At 28.3% G+C, this 13,778-nt stretch overlaps 2 protein-coding genes across 3 annotated transcripts in view; one reads left to right on the forward strand and one right to left on the reverse strand.

Annotated features, from left to right (window-relative positions):
- LOC117179571 (sialin) overlaps window positions 1-13,778 on the reverse strand; it is a 228,916-nt gene that overhangs the window by 210,194 nt on the left and 4,944 nt on the right. The window lies entirely within an intron of this gene.
- The window catches only part of LOC117179572, a 39,283-nt gene continuing 27,195 nt past the window's right edge, over window positions 1,691-13,778 (forward strand). The window contains exon 1 of one of the 2 annotated variants that reach the window (XM_033371505.1): window positions 1,691-1,992. In XM_033371505.1, coding sequence (XP_033227396.1) covers window positions 1,946-1,992 — 47 coding nt within the window. In that variant the 5' untranslated portion in view covers window positions 1,691-1,945. The remainder of the gene's footprint in view (window positions 1,993-13,778) is intronic. The other variant, XM_033371508.1, reaches the window with a different exon arrangement.

The raw sequence follows: 13,778 nt of genomic DNA on the forward strand, positions 1-13,778 counted from the left end.
TACTAAATCCCTTAAACTATCGTACAAAGTTACTCAACGTTTTATTAAAATTGAAAAACTTTTATTCCCTTACCTTTCTCGACTGGGATTGTCGTTTACTGTCTATTTTTGCGTTTTTCGAAAAAATATGAGCCAACTAGGTTATTTGGACTTCGAATTCAGCAAACTCAAAAACATATAGATATGCTTAATGTTACATGTTTAAATTTAATTTTGAAAACATTTTTTATTACATATTTTCGTATGAAAATAAATTTAAATTTAATTTAGTTTATAAATCCACTACTAACGACCTTTACGAATGAAAAAACATCGTTATGGAAGTTAATACCACAATGATTCAAACAAATGTAAACAGGCCCGAAAAAATTCCCTAATTTTTCCCTAATCGTCCATGAACAACAAGATTTCTTGACATTTCCAGGTGAATACCCAGATTCCTTAAATATTGAAAACATAGCCGTAGAAGGAACTTTCCTCTGCGATAAAGTCAGTCAATTTTAAAATCACAACAAAATCACGTGACTACTCATTCGAACTTATTCGAACCTCGGACAGATTCAAACGTCCGCGCCAACGCTTTCTTTTTGCCGGTTTAAATTTTCCAGTCTCTTGATTAAATTTATAAATTATGCAAGGAATCCAAAACCATAACTCAGTAGGCTCATATTTATTCAAAAAAACGCAAAAATAGACGTAAAAATTACGAACACAGCGATTCTTGCTGTATTTTTTGTGTAAAAATGGAATTTGTTATGTTTAGTGAACTTAATTACCATACCTTTATAAATTTTTAGGTCGCTTAATCCAATTTCGCGTTAAAAATAACCCAATTATATCGTATAGTTTATCTTTGAAACTCTAAATTAGCCGGAAAAAATACCAAAAATGGTGATTTTACTTTATTTTTACTTTATTTTTCGGATGAAACAAAAATTTACGTCTACTGGACTTAATCACCATATCTATATGTGTTTTTTTGTAGTTTAATCTAAATTTAAGGTCAAAATAACCCAACTAGGCCATAGTTTGTCTTGAAAACTAAAAAAACAGACGGAAAAATGCTTAAATTTAACTTTGAACACATTTTTTTATTACATATTTTCGTATGCAAATAAATTTAAATTTAACTTAGTTTATAAATCCAGTACTAACGTCCTTTACGAATGAAAAAACATCGTTATGGAATTTAGTACCACAATGATTCAAACAAATTTAAACAGGCCCGAAAAAATTCCCTAATTTTTCCCTAATCGTCCATGAACAACAAGATTTCTTGACATTTCCAGGTGAATACCCCAGATTCCTGAATATTGAAAACATAGCCGTGGAAGGAACTTTCCTCTGCGATAAAGTCAGTCAATTTAAAATCACAACAAAATCACGTGACTACTCATTCGAACTTATTCGAACCTCGGCCAGATTCAAACGTCCGCGCCAACGCTTTCTTTTTGCCGGTTTAAATTTTCCATTCTCTTGATTAAATTTATAAATTATGCAAGGAAATTCCCGTAAGAAAATAGAAGAAATATATAACTCAATCACGCATTATGCACGACACCGTGCAAGGGTCAACACGTGGCAACGAATTGTTTTATGAAAAATAAAGATTGCTGAAAGCGGGTGGCGCCTCCCCTTGACCCCTTCCCGACGTTCCCCGCCAACGATCATAAAACAGCACTCACTTCACACAGTCACCTTTCCAGAATCGAGGTAGTCCGTGCCCGACTGTCTGACCGTGGGCGTCCACATAAGCTAAGCTCTCTGTTCACTTATTTCCCTTTTTAGAATTTCACATAAAGAGAGAAAATTAATTAATTGAACCTATTGCTTTTCTAATTCTGTGATTTCGTGCTGCACACAGTGTCAATCTTTATTTGAAAGTGTGCGTCCTGATCGAAAACGACCTACCGTTTCCAATCTCACGAGCTCAACGGCAGACAAAATGAATTACGGAGGGGAATTAACGACGAGTAATGTGGAGAATAACAGGTTAGTTCCCATCGCCTCGTTTCTTACTTTATATCAAGTTATTTAATTAATTAAGGTCAATTTCGGAGGCCATAGTGACGAAATATTGAGGTTAGATGCCTCCCAAATCCTTCGATGAGAATTTGAAACCTTTCTTTCAAACGTCATTTTAAATGATTTTTGTCTGGTTTATGAGAAAAATAGCATTTTATTCGGGGAATTTTTTCAGTTTCCGTACTGTTATGAAATTCGGTGGAGAAATTTTGCCCTACTTGTAAAAATGTGAAGACAGGGCGGTGTCCCTTGGATTGGGCTTGATTTCACCTTGGAGATTCGAATGTGAAAAATTGTTGAGGAAAATGGAGGGACAGTTATGGTTAACAGTGGAAAGTCGTGGAATAAGACTCGAGGCCTCTCTGGGAATTTGTAATTATCGAGTGACAGTTTGCTATGTTAGCTGGAAATCGAATGGGTGCTTGTACCAGGGGCGGAACTTTAGAGGGGGTTTTGCCCTCTAACCCATTATGCAACCCTTAGCTCAAAATCGGGGCTTTCCCCCTTTATCCTATTTTTTGTTCACATTTTCGAGGGCTTAGACTTACTCTATTGACTTGATGAATTAATTGGGATGTTTAACGGACTATCTCATAATAAAAATAATCTCTTTCGTAATGTTTTTTTACGTAACTAATTAGTAATAATTGGTATTTAATAGGTCATTTAATCGACAAGGATCTCTTTTAGGTTAGATGAAGGTCTAGAAAATTTTTGAATTGTTGAACCTTTGAAATTTATGATTTGAAAAAGTATTTACTTTATAATTTTTGAACTATGTTTCTAATTGGATAGATTAAATATATTTTGAATGGGGTTTATTAAAGTTCTTAGCTCAGGGCTCAGTCCAGGATGGCCCGCATGTTCTTTTGATTTAAAATAATATAATTTGTCTAGAATTGATTTATATAATGATTAATTACTCAAGAATTAAATAATTTATTCAAAATGGCCAGAATGCGTGCGTGTCACAGATTCCAGTTTTGGTCACATTTTTTCCCCACTTTCTTGTTTTATTATTTTTACATTTGTTGCTGGTGTAAATTATCTCACACTTTCGAATTTGGATATAATTTTGTCATAATTCTACCATCAATATTGTACAATTTAAATACTAATTAAACCACATTGTCGCCTGGCTGGAGGGGGGGGGGGCAGAATATGATCATTGATGGAAAATATAGACACACATAACAGTTTGTTGAAATGCTTGAAAATATGAAAATGAGTGATTTCACAAGTGAATCATCTAATTACAGACTTCACACTTCTTCCCATATTCCCCTCTTTATCCCTTCTTTAAAAATTTCAAAAAATATATTTTTTAAACAAGCTTTTATTAAAATGTAAAAAATAAAACAATTGACGCTGGGAAGGGGGTTTGTTATAATATGGTAATAAAGCGACTGCAAATAAAATTTAGGGTCGTAAGTATTGAACTTTTCATTTATTACTTTTCACGGTCAGTTATTTTGTCTCTTTTTACTTTATTTCGAGCAAAGTTTTCCTTATTTCTGTTCTTTCAAGTGAGCCCGAATTTAAATTTAATTCTTGAAATAAAAAATCTACTATTATATTTTTGTGTCAGAAATTATCTCTTGGCTCAAATTTTACTATTTGCTTGGAGGTTGAGCTACTTTGTTAAAAATTATTTTTTTAGCTGAAAATTAATTTTCTTGACTGATAATGTAACTAATTCATTTTTTTGCTGAAAATTGATCGTTTTTGGTTGAAAATTAAACTGTTCAATTACTTGCTTAAATATTAATTTTATGGGTTGAAGATTGAACTATTGTGTACAAAATTCGTTCTTTTTTTATGAAAATTAAATTTGTTAACTGGAAATATATCTACTATATTTTTGATTGAAAATAGATCATTTTTAATTTTAAGTTCAACTGGTTTTTTTTTTTAAATTAACATTTCTGTTGAAAATTCATATTTTTTGGGTTAATAATTCAATTTTTTAAACAAATTCTATGGTTTTCTGAGAAATTCAAATATTGATTAAAAATTCGTCCCTTTCGCTTAAAATTTTAATTATTTGGATGTAAATGCAACTGTTTGGTTTATAATTAAATTTTTTGTTAAAAATTGATTTATCCTTTTGGTGAAAATGTATCTTCGTATTAGTTCGAAAAGTCAACTTTTTTGTTGAAAAAAACGTCTTTATGATAGAAAATTTATCTCTCTGGATTGAAAATGGAACTTTCTGTTAAAAAATGTATCTTTTTCGTTTGAAGATTCAAATTGTTGGGTTTAAAATTAAAATATTTTCTCAAATATTTAACTATTTCAAAAATGATTTAAATGGGGGGGGGGGTCGTATTTGTAACTTTACCGCGGGCATTCGAGCTTTGTATTACAGTGACGAAGAATGAAATGGATGGGAAAAGTTTTCAAAGTAGCGGTGCGTACTTTTTGAACGGCTGATGAAGATAAAAATAGAAAGCTTTGTCGAATAGGATGAAGTATTCTCCGAGTGAGCAATTCGGAAATCCCAATTACGAAAAGTTGCTGTCGAGATGATTCGTAGAAAATTCAATATCCGTGAAAATGGTTCTTCATATCCATGCAATTTCATAGTTATCGAACCAGGCCCATAAATGATGTTACTGAGTTTATATCATCCGAGTTGCAAGAAAATAGTTGCCTTCGATTTCTCCTATGATGTAAATGAATTTCATAGTAGTAAAGAAATGAAATAATTGGCAAGAAAAATGACGGAACATTTTTTGGTTTCCTAGAAGAATTTTATTTATTTGAAAAAACATAAAATACATTTTTTGATGTTTGAGTTATAAATTTTAGTCCCCACAGTGACAATATCGAATCTAATTCCGGTTCTATATCTCCTTTCCTGTTAACTTCTTATCTTATTACTTGTGTATGAAAAGTAAGAGGAATTGTGAATTAGAAGGCCTAAGAAAATATCAATATAAACTGAAAACCAGCATAAAATAAAATTTCCCTTACTCAAAAATATTTGTAGAAATCCCTCATTATTAAAATAGTACCAAAAAATAGGCCTGTTATGAAAAGAAAGCATAATTTTGTATGGAAAAGTTTAAAACATTGGAAAAATAATTATTTCGTCAAGTTTCTGTAATTGAATTTTACTCAATCATGGCTTATGTTTTTCGGGAAAATCCTTATCTATACCTCTGCTGCTTCTAATTTACCAAATAAGTCAATAATCTTCAAGTATTGTTATTTGTTTAAAAAATTGTTTGTACGATTTTCAGCCATAGAAAAATTTACTTTCACTAGCATCATCAGCCGTTTGAATTCAAAATAAAAATTTCGGGTTACTATTTATTTGCTAAAAATATTTGAACATCTAAATTCGAGCTCTAATAAGATTCTGGTGAATTTTTCATTGTTTGCTTGCATTTATATTATAAACTGGCAAAAATTATATTATTCGAGCATTTTTTATTTTTATGGGATTTAAAATTTTTCTTTCAAAATTCATTTTTAAAAATGAAAGCTAATTTTACATTTTGTCAGGGGTCTTAAGAAAATTTGTTTATCATCTTAAAACCTTTCAAAATTTATAATCATTCGAGATTATTTTCGATTTCTATTTTTGGATATCGATATCATGACATATTTATATAACTGGATTAAGAAATGCTTCATAATTTGTAAGCTTTAAAATTTTATTTTTAAATCTTCAAAGGTCTATATTTTGTTCAATTTTTTGAAATTTTCAAATTTTTAATTAATTTTGAACTTGTTTCTAAAATTTAAATATTTTGAAAAATAATTACCATGTTTCTTAAAATTGGTCAACAGTACTGCAAAATTAAAAAGATTCTTTTTCAACAATTTTGGATCTCTTTTGCAATGTTTTAGACTTCTTTAATATCCAGTAAAAATATTTTTTTTAAATAACGCTCACTTTAATTTTCTTATAGGAATCTTAAGAAAAATTTTGTATTCCCTTGGAACTTTTCAAAGTTCTTTAAAAGTGCCTAATTTTTTGGCTGAAATCTGAAAAAAATCTTTTGTAAAATTTATAAATATTCTATCAAAATTAATTTTTAAAATATTATTTTAAAATTTCCACAGGAATCTTACGTAAAAATTATTATTTTAATCAATACTTCTGAATATATTTTTAAATTATTCTAATTTTTTATACAGTTTTTTAAAATACTGCAAAATTATAAAGATTGCTTTCAAATCCTTCAGATTCTTTTTCTAACGTTTTTAAAATCTTTTTCAATTTTTATTGAAAATTAATTAAATTAATTTTTCAAAATAAAGTCATTTTAAATTATCGTAGAAACCTCAATAAATTTTATTCCCTTGAATAAACGAATTTATTCTAAAATTTTGTAATCTCAATATTTAAAAAATCTTGCTTTGCAATTTTCTATATTATGTTTTGAAGTTTAAGGAAATCATGTCAGATTTTTTTGAAATTTTGGAATGACTAGCCAAATTTATGAAAGATATTGAATCTATTTATTAATCTTCCGAATTTCGGGCTAACAATGCACTTCGGTAATTACTTTGTACAGTTTCCTGAGCTCTCACAGAAATTAAAGTTTTCTGTGGTTTGTTACAGATTCTTTTTCTAAAGTTTTGTTAATATTTTTGAATTTTCTCTGCAAATTAATTTTTCCAAATAAAAAATCATTTAAAATTATCCTAGGAACTGCAAAAAATTATATTCTCTTGAATAAACTATTTTTTTCTAATGTTATGTAATCTTGCAAAATTAAAAAAAAATTTGCTTTAAAATTGTCTACATTCTGTTTTGAAGTTTCAGGGAATCATTGTAGATGTTTTAAAATTTGTGTGTAACTAGCCACACTTATGAAAAGATATTTAATCTATTTATTACTCCTCCCTAATCTCGGACTGACAAAGCACTTCGATAATTACATTGTACAATTTTCTCAGCTCTCACAGAACTTCAAGTTTTCTGTGGTTTGTTACGAGTTTGTAAACAAAGATTACATTGCGTAGCATGAAGTTTACTTTTGGGTTAAACAGACTTTTGAATAATTATTTTTATCATTTCTTAATCAGCGATAAGTTTATTTATCAAATGTTACGTGTAGGATGACGGTTTACTACCGTTCACAATTATCACCAGAAAATGTCAAGTATAGGAAAATATATTATAAAACAACTTCAAATTTCGTTGTTTTCGAAAAATTGGAATATTTCATGAAATAATTAACTTTTTTTTTACTTCTTGGGCTCATGTTAAAGGTGATTCGCCATAGCAGTTTTGAAAATTATTAAGATGTTTTTAGAATTTGTTTCCCACATTTTTTCCTGGGGGTAAACTGAATATAAAGATGTTGCAATATATAAAATATTTATTGTACTCGCCACATGTTTGAACGAAATTCAAAAGAACAATATTTTTATAAATATTGCTAACATTGATTAAAATATGATAAGTAATTATTTAATCAAATTGTTTTTAAATATTTACATATCTTTGAAATTTTGCGACTTTCTTGCACCAAGTCTGACTCTAGGTCAAAATCTAGGCGAAGATTTAAAAAAAAATTAAACAGTTAAGGCAGATATTATGGAAAGTTACCTTTAGGTTGAGCCAAATAACTTGGCAAAATGTTGATTATTTCCAGTGTTACTACAAAATTTTAGAGTTATTCCAAACATTGTTTGTAAATAGTTACATATTTTTGAAATGTTGCGACTTTCTTGTACCAAGTTTGACTCTAGGACAACATATAGGGAAACATTTAAAAAATGTCAACAATTTAGAAAAATACTATGGAAAGTTACCTTTTAGTTGAGCCAAATAACTTGGCAAAATGTGTATTAAATTCAGAGTTATTTCAATTTTTCGAAAACAACTAAATTTGAACTTTTTGTAACATCTTTTATTAAATAAATCAATACGCTTTAACAGCAGCTCATAAAACAGACGAGTAGATCATATAAGCCGGCAGTGACTAGTGTGCAAACTTAACGTTTAGGTTTAAAAAAGTACCATTTCTTATTTCAAATGTTAAATCTAGTATTTTATTGCCGGTTGATGATTCATCACTGGTTAGGGTTTCGCCATTTACGTTACAATCAATCGAGATTATATTTAATTTCTATTTTTAGACATCCATATCAAAACATATTTTTAAGATTGGGAAAAGATCTGCATAATCATTTGTTGATGCTTAAAATGAAAAGCTATTACGATGTTTATTCAAAATTCAAATTAACTGGCGTCACCACTCGTGCGCATATAGTTTTTCGTTTCGAGGAAATAGGTAATTTCTAATACAAAATCAAAATGTCGAATAACTATTTATTGTTTAGGTTTGTTTGTCTACTTGTTTTTAAAGTAAGAGTTGATATTTCAATAAAAAAATATTCAACAAAATAGTTGGATACTTAAGCAAAAAGATTTTTTTAACCAAGATCATTAATTTTCTGTGAAAAAGACGAATTTTTAACCAGATAGTTAAGTCATTAGCCGAAGAAGATTTTAATTCTGGCTTAAATTTTAAACAAACCTTTTGAAATTTTAATTTGAAAAAACATGAATTTTCAAACAAAAAATATTTTTCAGTAATGAGGCAAACGAAATTTTAGGCAAATTAGAATTTAAAGGAAAAAATAATTCTTAATACGAAAATAAAAATGTTGAATTCTTATTTATTTTGTTAGTTTCTTGAATTTATAATTACTTATAAAATTATTTTTAATATATAATTTTCCTAGGTTCCTCGAGAAATTTGAGAAAGATTTTTGATGATTTCATATATGTTGCAGAAGAAGCTAGAAACAAATTTCATTTGATAGGATTTTAACAAATCATAGGAAGCATTTGAGTCAGTTTAAAAGACATTTCAAAATAAAGAATAGCTTTAAATATTAAATTAAAATTAAAAAAATTAAATAATTGTTTTTAAATCTACACATATTTAATGATTTGAAAACACTTCTATCAGCATTTTATTTCCAAATCTTTAAACATTAAACTTTTTATCAAATTTTTTAAAATTTTTTTTCAAATTTTAAATTATTTTTTAATCTTTTAAAAACTTCTAAAACCTCGAAATATCTATAAATTTTATTATGTATGAATATTTTATTTGGAAAGAATGAGAGTTTATATTTAGCCAATTCTGATTACGAAATGATTTGTTAGTATGTAACTATGATAACATGTGGGAAACTAAGATAAATGTGAAAAAACCTTAAGCAATATTTACAAAACAAAGGCGATATATAATGCTGACAAGATAGCGAACAGCTTGTGCTATTTAATTTTTGCTTGAAGAAGAAAGCTTTTTTCTCAATTATTTGAGTAACAAAAAAGGCGAAAGTTGGTTTTTCGATATACTGATGTCAATCATGCCTGTGGGGCATTGCGATTTTTCAATTTCCATCTTTACGTGTCGAATTTCGATTCTTTTCGCCAACCAAGTAGGAATTTCATTGTCTTCAGTACTTGCAACAATATTCAATAGAGAACATTCGAAAATTTCACATTGAAATCTAATTTATAAAGCGAAAAACTAGTTGAAAGTAAAAAGTGCATTATCACTTTGTGATTACTTCAGCACATTGAATATCTGTTTCTTTGTTTATTTATCGATAGAAAAATATTGCAATTTCCGTAACAGATTTTTTTCCTTGGACAGCAATTAATCATTCTTTAATCACGCGTCTAGACGAGATATTTATAAACATTTTCCATGTAAGGGTTCGAGACAAGCGTTAAATTCGTGCTACTTTATAATAAGGATCTTCAATGTGTTCTCGAAGCCAAGATGACGCGAACCAAAATAATGTGGTGAGATTAAGGATCCTTTCACATGAGTCTTTCGCACTTGGCCCAGATTTTGTGTCCCAAATTCACCTCTATCTTGAAATCTATCACAGTCTAGAAATTCAAAGTCATTTTTTTATTAACTGTATTTAAGAAATTCTTCTTATCACATGTACTCGCCATTCTTTTAATTAAATTCTGCATTCGAGAAATTTACGAATTAGAAAGATGGGTCCATAAAAGTTCTTTGAACTTTGATGAGGAAGTTAGAAAGTAAAAAACTTGGATAAAAACGATTGAAAATGCCTTGCTTCTTGGTCTTGAAAAATGAGGCGCTGAAGGTCGAGAAATGATTTCTTGGTTTTTGGAGAAGTTTCCTTTTTTTTTAAGTAATAACCAAGGCCTTCGAATTTTTTAAGTGCAGGAGAAAGGTGTCAATTTTGACTTTCGAGGGGAGGGACAGAAAGCGGATGTTTGAAGTTAATTCTTCTTTGGTTTGTATCTTGCGTCATGAAACGAACGTTGTACGATATACAAAGATGCAATCAGTAATCATCCTAATCGCGCGATACCTCCAAAGTTTGTTTTGTGTCAAAATTCTCTTTAAACACGTATAGAAAGATATTCCAAAAAATATCCTAAAATCCGTAAAAGATAATACCGCATTTCATTCAGCGACTGCATTTTTTTAACTCGATGAAATTTTAACAATTCAAACATTTGGAATAAATATTTCTTAAGTTTAATTGTTTTTAGGGCTGTATAATTATAATTTCCCTACGATTCTTAAGGAGATTCAAAAAGATTTTTCTAGGTTTCAGTCACGTCAAATAGAAATGTTCACGAAAAAGTTCATATTCAATAAAAAAATATTTTTATTTTAAATCTAAAATAGTTGTGCTATACAAAAATGACGCATTTTTAACGAATTAATTGTATTTTCAACAAAACAGATTAGTTTTAACCAGAATTGAATTTTTCACCACAAAAGATAAAATTTTTACAAAATAGCTTCTATCAAGATGATTAATAATTTTCTAATCTAATAGTTGCACTTTTAACCAAAGAAGATTGAATTTTCAATCATTTATTAATTTGACTCAAATAATTCCTAAATTTTTTACACATCTTTCAAAATTAAAAAACAAGCCCTAAAATCTAACAGATTTTCTTCATTTTTTTTCAGAAAGCTTTTGAAATATTTTGACAGATGATTATATTTGCTTTAAAAGTGATTTTTTTTTTAATGAAGATTTATTCTAAATTTTTTTCCAGGGATTTATGGAAAAGTTGTTTATTGTCTTGTAACTTTTCGAAACTTCGAATTTTTATTCAAAATCTTGACAAATTTACATTTTGTTTGAAATTTTTTGAAATATTCTCAAGTTTCAAATAGTTTTCGTATCTTTTTAAAACTTTTAAATATCTCTTCAACTTACTTTATTTTTTTCCTCAAATGTTGTATCTTACAAAATTATAAATATTCTACATTCATTTTGAAAGTTTAGGAAATAATTTTAAATCTTTTTTAATTTTCTCTTAAAATTAACTTTTTAGCAATACAAATTATTTGGAATTTCACCAAGAATGAAACAAATTGTTATTATCGTGAAACCTTTCAAAATTCTAAAGAAGATTCTTTTTCGAAGTTTCTTAAAGTTTAAAAATATTTTAAAATCTTTTCAAAGCTTCTAAATATCTCTCGAATTTTCCGAAAGTTTTCTAATCTTGCAATGCCTTAAAGACATGGACGTTCTAGGGACATCTTTCGTACTGACATTAGACGTTTTAAGAGCATCCCCAGGATGACCAAAAGACATGTTATAAAAGACATCTTAGGGATGTCCCAAATACGTCTCTAGGACATACTTTATTTTTTGCCCACTGGGTAAGATTATAAATTGGGCAATTTAAATGATTTACAATTGTAAGATTTCTCAATTTAATTTGCTAGAATGGAACTTCTTTTGAAAGAAGTACCTCAATTTTCATAAATAAATTCGATTTACGTGACTCTAAAGCCAACAAGGAACATCAAAAATCTGAAAGAAATGAAACTGCAATCTTAAAAGATTAATTTAAAGTGGAAGCATTTAAACATGAACAGATTTAAGTTTAAAATACTTGAAATGTCAGCAATTCTGCTGTAAAATAAAAGTATTCAAATTTAATAATTTCAATCTTAAAAAGTCAAAATTAGATCACTTAAATTTAAATCGTTTAAGTGTGTAAAATTTTGGGAGAAAGCCTTGTTTTTTGGGCAATTTTAATTTTGACACTCTTAAGATTGAAATATAAAAAATTGAACGATTTAAATAATAAAAATGACCTACTTTCAAATGAGGCCTTGTTCATACTTCACTATTTTAAATGATCAAACTGAAAAATTGCATGTTAAATTAATCATAATTTTTTGGTTGAAAATCGAAATTTGAAAATAAAAATGTATAAAATTGAATAATCTTACACTGAAAGTTTCAAATCGAATGATTAAAAATTATAATATTTATTATTAATTAATTTATTATTATTATTTTGACTTGAGATGCATATGCAACCCAAAGGAACAATTCTTATAAATCGCGGTTTTATGGCAGCTAGTAATTTTTGAAAGTGAGTTTAGAATTGAAATCGAATGAAAAATTTGAATTGAATGGAATTTTGCATCTGATTTCGTACAACAATTTCAATCGCTTTATAAATTTATTCAGCATTAAAGAAAGATTGGCATGATTGTTATGAGGAAAATTGAAAGCTATATCTGGTGCGCAATTCAGGTTCAAGTTATTCCGCGAAGAAAGTTCGAGACTAGATTGCACTAAAGAAAAAAACTAACCCGTGTCATTGGATTGTTCGGTATATTCAATTATTCAAGTACACGTACCTAATCAATTCGTCGGTCGTCGTATTCAATATACGGGCTTCCCTTGAGGTCGTTCGCTCAATCAAGCGTGTGGCGCTAATATATTTGACCCTTTTTTTAACAATTGAAAGAGATTTTCCATAAAAAAATATGATCAAAATTATATAATCTTTTTTCTTAGTTCATCAGTCAAATTCAATATCAAACGAAGAATCTTTTTTGTCTTTGATTTAAATTTGAACTGTAGTAATATCTTTTACGGAAGGGACTGTTCGTTTTATTATTTATTTGAAAATTCAACGGTTTTGTTAAAAGCTCATACGTTTTGGTGGAAAAATCAACTGTTATGTTGAGAATTCATCTTTTTTGTTTGAAAATGCCACTACTTAGTTGAAAGTCGAAGCACTTTGTTAAAATAAATTTGGTTTCATCATTTAAGTTGAAAAAAGCCTTTTTTTCGAAATTTAACTATTTTGCGGTTAAAATTTTTTTTTACTGAAAACTTAACTATTCCATTTTTGGTTACAAATTTATCTTCTTCAGTTGAAAATGAACTATTTGGTTAAAATTGGTCTTTTTTGGTAAACGATTCATCTTGGTTGAAAACAGATTTCTTTTGTTAAAAACTGAACTATTATATTAAAAATCCGTTTTTTTTTTGTTTTTTTTTTTGTTAAAAATTTATTTTGCTAACTGAAATGTGTCTTGTTTGGTTGAAAAATTAATGGTTTGTGTTGGAAATTTAACTATTTGGTTAAAAATTCATTTTTTAAGGTTGAAAATGCATTGGTTTCGTTAAAAACTAACTTCTTTAACTGAAAATTTAACTTTTTTGTGGAAAATGTCAGTTTTCCGAGTTTTTTTTGAAAAATGTCTGAGGCTGGTTACAAACGTGACCCGTATAACTTGCATAACAATTCTTAGGTCGTTCAACGAAATCGAGATTTACTCACTTGCTAGCTTCGTGATCTCAATTCTAAAATCCCAACAGCTGACATTACACAAAATATTTAAATCTAAGAGAATTGACAGAAATCTTCTTTAACATGTCTACTAGCCGAGAAAACCTGAAATATCCAGAGCGCCGGTCATTTTTCCGATGGTTCAAGTGACCGAAAATTAAAA

The sequence above is a fragment of the Belonocnema kinseyi genome, chromosome 9 (assembly GCF_010883055.1).
Source record: "Belonocnema kinseyi isolate 2016_QV_RU_SX_M_011 chromosome 9, B_treatae_v1, whole genome shotgun sequence".
NCBI lineage: Eukaryota > Metazoa > Arthropoda > Insecta > Hymenoptera > Cynipidae > Belonocnema > Belonocnema kinseyi.